Source organism: Rhinoraja longicauda, chromosome 1, assembly GCF_053455715.1.
Source record: "Rhinoraja longicauda isolate Sanriku21f chromosome 1, sRhiLon1.1, whole genome shotgun sequence".
NCBI classification, from domain to species: Eukaryota; Metazoa; Chordata; class Chondrichthyes; order Rajiformes; family Arhynchobatidae; genus Rhinoraja; species Rhinoraja longicauda.
In genome coordinates this window covers 38,176,770-38,186,132 of record NC_135953.1, presented here as the reverse complement: position 1 = coordinate 38,186,132, position 9,363 = coordinate 38,176,770, and the positions used below count along the sequence as shown (strand labels likewise).

Genomic DNA, 9,363 nt, shown 5'->3' with positions numbered 1-9,363 from the left:
GCCATGCTGTTCTGGGCTTGGTTTCACATATAGGCTACATACATACAGGACAGCTTGCTTTTCCAGGTAATGTATGTCATTTGGTGAACCCAATGATATTCTGATGGGTTTTTTTGATAGCCATTATTGACAATGGGCTGTGCTGGGATTTGAACTTCTGTTTGCAAATCATTAATCCATATCCATTTGTTACCATTTTCATTTAATTAACTCAAATATTATTTATAGTACGAAAGTTAGATCAGTGGGAGATTCACATGTAAGCACACAAAATCATCATAAACAGCAGTGTGAGATTAGGATGCACTTTTATTTTCATAAAATAATATTTTGAATCACTATAAAACCCTCTTTACAGATTTCCTGGCTTTAAATAATGAGTGCAAAGCCTCTTTAAAAATATACAGTCCATCTTTTAGTACTGCACCCTTTTATTCCCCTATATTTCTTGAAGGCATGTAAGATAACTATTGACAAATGTCATATTCTCACGGAAAAAAATTATACAGCAATATTTTACAGTTTGTCCCACACGGACATTTCCTTTCAAATCAAAAGTAGATTGGTCTAGAATTTATCATGTTACATTAAAATGACTTATTTATTGACAACTCAGCACTTTTGCAATCGAGAAAATCAATGAGAAGTGTACAATTTAATCTTTATGTGTCATAAACAGTCAATGTGCTAATTTTACAGAACTGAACCGCAATTTGTAACTCCAAGATCTTCTTTACAAGATATAAGATTGAATTTACTTTATGCTGGCATTTGAACCTAAATCAGTGATAAAATGATATTACTTGCCAGTTAAGTAATACCGGCTATAATAGTTTTACCAAATGCAGACACATGACCAATGATTACCCTAATATTGCACTAATATGATTTCCAGGAGACTAGAACGTATTTAATTTGTAGTGGAATTTATGATTAAAGAATGTTTCATCTTTGCTAATTTTACCAAAAAAGAATTGATATGAATAAAAATAGTTTTACTCCCTGTGGTCAGGCCAGTGCTTCCTACAAAACAGTTACCTCTCTCCAAAACATTAAAAATATGCAAAGAAATCCTTAAATATCTTGGAACAGAAATTAACTTTGATTAACGCCTTGTACACAAAACCATTTTGTTTAAACCAGTGGACTCCAAAAAGGGAATTTTCAAACGAGCAAGTAAGCAGATCACTCGGGAACTTAGATAGGCCACATCCCAGACATCCACATTAATGAGTCTACAGGTGACACCAGGTAGATTTTTTTTTTTAAATCAACAATAATAGAAGACATCAGTGTTCAAATACACATTGATTTATTTTAAGACAATTTAGTTTATAAATAAACTAATTTTTGAAAGAATTCCCAACAAATTTCTTAACTTATAACAGCCAAATCTGAAGTGATGTCACTTCTCATTGGTCACTATATTAAGTTTCTTAATTTTTTGGTTGAGGCATTGTGTTCAGTGTTTACTTTCAGATAAATTGAATTGTATAATACACCTATTTAAACTTCCTGTAATTGTAGTGCTTTCCCAACAAGGCTGTGAATAAGCTAAACTGTTTACTTGACCTCTTGAGAAATTCCACCTGTTTTCTTCATGTGATCTGTAGTGGTATTTTTTCTAAGGGTTGTTTGTTAAACTCCAGAAATTCCCTATTTCACAACCTTTCTCCAGGAAAGTACACCTAAAAACCCACTTCTCTGACCAAGCATTTAGTTACTTCTCCTAATATCACCATGTGACTTCATATCTTTTTGTTTAATTAAATTATTTCTTGGGATTTTGGTTCACGACAATGGAGTGAACTACACTGTTCCTTTCACTAAACTGTTTTTTTTATTGCTGAATATAACATGAGGTTCATTGTGGGAAACCCTTTGGTATAAGGGTTAAACCAGTTTAGCAAATTACCTTTCAAATGTTCCTAGCCAACTCTGCGCAAATTAATTGAAGAAAAATATGTTGCAACTTTGCAATATGTGCACTGTGAATTAATAGTTCATTTGGCAAATTGCTTGTAATAACAAAGCATCCAGCAATTTGCAGGGAGCCACTCTTGTATTACAGTACCAGGATCAGATAAAATGATACGGATATTTATTTGGCTGTTGATGTTGATGGGTTGGATGATTACAAACACCTTTAGATCTGCTAATTGTTGAAGAAATGTCTTAATGATATGAAAATACATACATAGTATTTAACTGAATTGACTGCTTTGCTGTGGTTTTGTTTGCTAAAGAGACATTAATTATTTTATTTTAATATCTTATAAATCAAATAACAATAGCATGGAGTTAATCTCCATTATTTTCATTTACTTTGCCATTTTGGCTCTGCTGTCTCTTGCACAGTTGAGACTGTTAGTAATCATCATACCCACCCATTGATGCCATGTACGAGGAGCAAGATTGAAATAGCATTTGGAGAAGGGGAGGTTGTCTCATGTAATGCTGGTCTAAATATTTTCTCCCTAATAAAGTAACCTTGGAATCTACCCACTGACCTTGTATCGAGAATTGCACAAGAAAACACGGAGCAAACTTGGCAAAATGTTTGGCCTGACAAACAACGTAAACCCACAGTACTGACAGAAAGAATAGGTTTTGTTTCTAACAGATATTCGGGCAGTTTTTCTTTTTGGTGTAATGATAGAAGAAATCAATGGAGTGAATTTACAATTTGGTAACTCCAAACAACGGAATTTTTAAAGTAAAAAGGGAAGGAGTTCTTCTCTGTATAATCACTGACAGTGGATGCTGCTGCATTTACCGGGTAAAACGCTCATGAAGAAACTCTGAAGTGCAGAACAACTGCTGCTGGAATGTGTTTCCATTCCTGAAGTGCCTGTATCGTAGCATATGCTCACTTATTTACTCTCAGGTTTATTGCCAAGAGTGATTGAGGAAAAATGCTTGTGCAGTTAATAGCAGATCCTTTACGCTTAAATTTTTCCAAACTGTGGAAACACACCAGTGGCAGTGGTGTATAGCCATGCTAAGGTCAATATATTGGTGAATTTTGCTCAGAAATATTTCCTGACAACATGCGCCCAGGCACAACGTTAACTACTATCTGTTATTTAGTAGATGACAAGTGACAATATGAGAGTAGGGCTTAAAGGGCCTGAAAATGAATGTGCCTAGCGATGAAAAATTGGAACCAATTCAATCCTCTATGGCAGCCTCAGCACTACTAATGTGAGCTAAACAACTTTTATAGTCCAGCTCAACTGACCAGCCGCTATTTCTTATCAATGGGATCTGGAATCATAGTCCTGGAGCATAGGCTGCAATTCTGCTTTCTCTGATCTTGGCATAGCTACATATCAGTACTCTGATTAGCTTTGTATGGGCCAACCGTTTGAAGGGTCTCACTGCTTTTATGTGTGATGTATTCAAGAGAGAGTTAGATATAGCTCTTAGGGCTAAAGGAATCAAGGGATATGGGGAGAAAGCAGGAATGGGGTACTGGTTTTGGATGATCAGCCATGATCATATTGAATGGCAGTGCTGACTTGTAGGGCCGAATGGCCTACTCCTGCACCTATTTTCTATGTTTCTATGCTCTGTGTTTAATCCAGGTAGTTTTAGTGAGTTAAATTCCAGCAGCACACCTGCACACACTGTCAACCCTTAGCTTTAGGCTCTTGTCATTTTATATCTATGCTCAATGGAATCAGGTAAATTAAGGAGTCTTTATAATCTGTGCATATAATTAATGCATGGATTTCTCAGTAAGTGCAATCATCGTTTGTGCAACTGTCAATGTTGAGCTGACCAAAAAATACATCCAGGATTTAGCATTAATTGAAGATCATTTAAACTCCACTGTTGTTAAACTCCTTGCTTTTAATTTAGTTTACCACATCACTTTGGCCCAGTAATATTATTGGTCATCTAATGCTCCATTTGGACTTTATGCCTTAAACTGATTTAATTTTTCGAATAAGCAGCTGAACAGGTCCTTCAGGGACAGACTTGATGATGTTCCAAGCATCGTAGTGCATGAGGCCATGCAGAAACTTGCCATTGATTGCGAGCAATTCATCACCAACTTTGATCATTCCAGACTGCTCAGATACGCCACCTGTGTGTCATAACAGGTAAAGTGTGAATGTTACTTGCTAGTCAGCAGCACGATTGGCTGAATGTCCTTCTATTTCCATGAGGAATTTAATGGGGTTCTTGTCCTTTTGACAAGATAGGCAGAAAAAGGGCACAAAACTTTCAGTGTAACGATGTTACAGGAAGTAGAGCAGTAATGCATCTGCAAATGTACAGTAAAACTTTGTTAATCCAGCATGCTGGGGAGTTTGATGATGACGGACCAGCATTTTTTAAGCTATTAGGTATAAGCCAGCATCTGCAGTTCTTTGTTTGTACAGAAATGCCTGATGGCTGACTAAAGGTCAAGTGTCGGAGGCAGGACTGCTTGTGCAGCGGTAGTAACCATGAAACAAATTCACTCTGGAACATTCGCCTTGGTTCTTTCCTTATTCTCCCCCACTCCCACCTCCATTACTTATTAATGGCTGCATGGTGGCATAGGGGTAGAGCTACTGCCTTATAGCGCCAGACACCCAGGTTCGATCCAGATAATGGGTACTTGTCTGTATGGAGTTTGTACGTTCTCCCCATGACCTGTGTGGGTTTTCTCCGAGATCTTTGGTTTCCTCCCACACTCCACAGACGTACAGGTTTGTAGATTAATTGGCTTAGTGTAAATGTAAAATTGTCCCTAGTGTGTGTAGGGTAGTGTTAATGTGCGGAGATCATTAGTCGGTGCGGACTCGGTGGGCCGAAGGGCCTGTGTTCGCATTGTATCTCAAAACTAAACTAAAACTAACCTTACGCATGACATACGAGAAAGATGAAGTGTAACAGTTGTTTGGATGATGTGGTGGATGTGGTATCGTGATCAGGGCAGCAAGGTTAATGCTGTCTATCTCTAATGGGAAAGAATATTGATTCCTTGCTCCAAAAATGTAATGAGAAGCATTAACCTTTATGTGTGATGGAGTGGAGCTCCATCTAGCGTTCTGACAGTTAAAGCACAACTGATTGCCTTTGGGGCAAGTAGTCTCTGAACATATGTATGCTTTGCTTACACATCATGAGTCTGCAGTTAATCTCTGCCTAGTGGGTTGTGCCATCTTACTGCTTGCCCTCTGGTATGCATGATAATATTTTCACAGGGCTAACAGGGGCTTTTGTCAAACTTACTGCACTTCATCTTCAGACTTGCAATACCAGCAGTCCAGTATTGGGCTATTCGGCTTTTAAGTTACATATATTGGATCTTGGTGGAATTATGCAGTTGGTGCCAATCCTATACCTTTTTTTCCACAATGATACAATATTTTACCCTGAGTACTGATCCCTTTTGAAATCTTTGACTGAACTTGCCTCCATTTTATTAGACAATGATTTCCAGATGCTGTGTAAGGAAATCTTTCCAAAAGTAACCGAAGGTCCTTTTGATATTTACTTTAAACTTGTGTCCTTTAGTTCTCAACTTCTCCACCAAGGCAAATCACTTACCCTGTAGAATAAGTCCTCACTATTCTGAACATATCTAGAACATTGATTCTCAACTGTCCTGGTGCTAAAAAGTGTCCCAACATCTCCCCATCTAGTAAATCCCCCAGTCCTGCAAACGTTTCAGTATATAGATTCATAGAGTATCAAAAAAGGCCCTTAGGCCTAACCTGTCCATAATGTGAACCAAAATGCCCATCTATGCTAGTTCCATTTGTCTGCATTTGATCCATATCCCACTGAACCTTCCCTATCCATGGGCCTGCCCAAATGTCTTTTAAATGTTGTTATTGTACTTGCCTCAGCCAATTCCTTTAGACTTTAAACTTTAGAGCTAAAGCTTCTCTGGTAGCTTGTTCCATATACCCTCCACCCTCTGTTTGAAAAAGATGCCCTTGAGCTTCCTATTAAATCTTTCAATGAATAAAGACCCAGCCTGCCCTATCTCTCCCTATAAATTAGTCCCTCCAGTCCTGGCCACATCCTTGTAAATCCTTTTTACACTCTTTCCAGCTTAATGGCTTCTTTCCTATGGCAAGATGACCAAGATTAAACACAATACTCCAAGTACTCCAATATGTCTTGTACAACTGCATCATAACATTGCAACTTCTTTACCCAATACCCTCACAGATAACTGCCAGCATGTTCCATGGGGGTCAGTGCTGGGGCCGCTATTCTTCATGGTGTTTATAAATGATTTGGATGAAGCTTTGTGGCCAAGTTTGCAGATTATACGAAGATCGGTGGAGGGGCATGTAGTGTGGAGAAAGCAGGGACTGCAGAAGAACTTGGACAGTTTGGGAGAGTGGGCTGAGAATTGGGAGATGGAATACAGCGCAGCAAAGTGTGGAATCATGCATTTTGGTAGTAGGAATAAAGGCATAGACTATTTCCTAAATGTAGAGAGAATTCAGAAATTGGAGGTGCAAAGTGCTGGTGAACAATTCGCAAAAAGTTAATTTGCAAATTGAATCGGTAGTAAGGAAGGCGAATGCAATGCTATCATTTATTTTGAGAGGGCTACAATACAAAAACAGGGATGTTATGCTAAGGCTGTATAAGGCGCTGGTCAGCTACATCTGGAGTATTGTGAGCAGTTTTGGGCCCCATATCTGAGGAAGGAGGTGCTGGCATTGGAGAGGGTCCAGAGGAAGTTTATGAGAATGATCCCTGGGTTAATCTTTGATGAGCGTTTGAAGGCACTGGGCATCCACTTGTTGGAGTTTAGAAGGATGAGGGGGGACCTCATTGAAACATACCGAATAGTGAAAGGCCTGGATAGAGTGAATGTGGAGAGGATGTTTCCACTAGTGGGAGAGTTTAGGACCAGAGGCCATAGCCTCAGAATAAAGAAAGATGAGAAGGAATTTCTTTAGTCAGAGGGTGGTGAATCTGTGGAATTCATTGTGACAGACCACTGGAGGTCAAGTCAATGGATATTTTTAAGGTGGATATTGATAGATTCTTGAATAGTACAGGTGTCAGGGGTTATGAGGTGAAGGCAGGAGAATGGGGTTGAGAAGGAAAGATAGATCAGCCATTGCATGGCGGAGTAGACTTGATGGGCTGAATGGCATTATTCTTCTCCTAGAACATATGAACTTATGTCAAAAGCCTTCTTTACCACCCTCTCCACTTTTGACACCATTTTCGGAGAACTATAAATTTGTACTTCTAGGTTGCTCAGTTCAACAACATTCCCCAGGTGCCCACTGTTCATTTATTTTCTCGACTCAGCGCTTCATGTACCTTGACTGTGGTGACAAGCTATGCCTGAACTAGCCTCTTAAAAAGGGCAGACATAAAATGCTGGAGTAACTCTTAAAAAGGCTCATCATAACTTCCCTGCTTTTGCTCGCTAAGCTTCTTTACAGGATGTCCACTGTTCCATATTCTTCCTGAAACCACTTGCAAACTACAACTTAACTTGTACTGCAACTCCATAAATTTACAAATGTCTACACTTTTTTTCTCTCTGCCCCTACATCTACTTTAGTATCATACCCTTTACATTATATTGCCTCTGCTACCTCTTATCTTTTCCACCAACCTGACCTCATGACATTATTATCTCACTCACTTGGGAATCAGTGGAGTCATTAATATTGCTAATATCAGCTTGCAGTTCCAATTTAGACATCCAAATAGTGGTAACAGGTATTAATAGTAATAGCTCTTTATTACATTCTGAGTGCAACCATAATTAAAAGTTTGCAATTAACAGGCATTCTGTTTGTCTTGAACCAATCAGAAAGGAAATATTCATACGAATATTTTTTTGGAAGGACTAATTACCTTTAAAAATTCTTTTAATATGAAGTGGTCTGTCTCCATGGATTGAAGCCTTCCCACCGTCTAGACTAAATCCGAGACCAGCAGAGGTCTTTAGCAGCACCACAGTGATAGCTCCTTCTAGGTCCACATTCATGCCTTTAATAACCAAAAACAAATGAAACATTAGCAGGGAAAAGAACACTTGATTGTATTCCTGCCCAGTGATGAATACATGAAAAAGAGGATATGTGGAAATTTCAATTCTGAAAAACACCAAGCAAATTAGTTTTGAGTTTGTATCCAGATAGATTAATTTTAATGGGCCAGACTTCTCTCACAGCACAGGACTACAGAATATACTGGATGTCAGACGTGGGAGTAAGAGTTCAATAGACAATAGGTGCAGGAGCAGGCCATTCGGCCCTTCGAGCCAGCACCGCCATTCAACATGATCCAGGCTGATCATTCTCAATCAGTACCCCGTTCCTGCCTTCTCCTCATACCCCCTGACTCCGCTATCATATCATATCATATATCATATATATACAGCCGGAAACAGGCCTTTTCGGCCCTCCAAGTCCGTGCCGCCCAGCGATCCCCGCACATTAACACTATCCTACACCCACTAGGGACAATTTTTACATTTTACCCAGCCAATTAACCTACATACCTGTACGTCTTTGGAGTGTGGGAGGAAACCGAAGATCTCGGAGAAAACCCACGCAGGTCACGGGGAGAACGTACAAACTCCTTACAGTGCAGCACCCGTAGTCAGGATCGAACCTGAGTCTCCGGCGCTGCATTCGCTGTAAAGCAGCAACTCTACCGCTGTGCTACCGTACCGTACCTGCTATCCTTAAAAGCTCTATCTAGCTCTCTCTTCAATGCATTCAGAGAATTGGCCTCCACTGCCTTCTGAGGCAGAGAATTCCACAGATTCACAACTCTCTGACTGAAAAGGTTTTTCCTCATCTCCGTTCTAAATGGCCTACCCCTTATTCTTAAACTGTGGCCCCTTGTTCTGGACTCCCCCAACATTGGGAACGTTTCCTGCCTCTAACGTGTCCAACCCCTTAATAATCTTATATGTTTCGATAAGATCCCCTCTCATCCGTCTAAATTCCAGTGTATACAAGCCTAGTCGCTCCAGTCTTTCAACATACGACAGTCCCGCCATTCCGGGAATTAACCTAGTAAACCTACGCTGCACGCCCTCAATAATAAGAATATCCTTCCTCAAATTTGGAGACCAAAACCGCACACAGTACTTAAGGTGTGGTCTCACTAGGGCCCTGTACAACTGCAGAAGGACCTCTTTGCTTCTATACTCAACAACTCTTGTTATGAAGGCCAACATTCCATTGGCTTTCTTCACTGCCTGCTGTACCTACATGCTTCCTTTCAGTGACTGATGCACTAGGACACCCAGATCTTGTTGTACGTCCCCTTTTCCTAACTTGACACCATTCAGATAATAATCTGCCTTCCTATTCTAACCACCAAAGTGGATAACCTCACACTTATCCACATTAAACTGCATCT

General features: G+C 39.6%; 1 protein-coding gene across 1 annotated transcript in view; it reads right to left on the bottom strand.

Annotated features, from left to right (window-relative positions):
- Positions 1-353: 353 nt before the first annotated feature.
- pdzd2 (PDZ domain containing 2) overlaps positions 354-9,363 on the bottom strand; it is a 274,116-nt gene continuing 265,106 nt past the window's right edge. Inside the window, exons 25-26 of the mRNA XM_078395102.1 lie at positions 7,843-7,977; positions 354-4,093 (exon numbers count right to left, since the gene is read on the bottom strand). Coding sequence (XP_078251228.1) covers positions 3,930-4,093; positions 7,843-7,977 — 299 coding nt within the window. The 3' untranslated portion in view covers positions 354-3,929. The remainder of the gene's footprint in view (positions 4,094-7,842; positions 7,978-9,363) is intronic.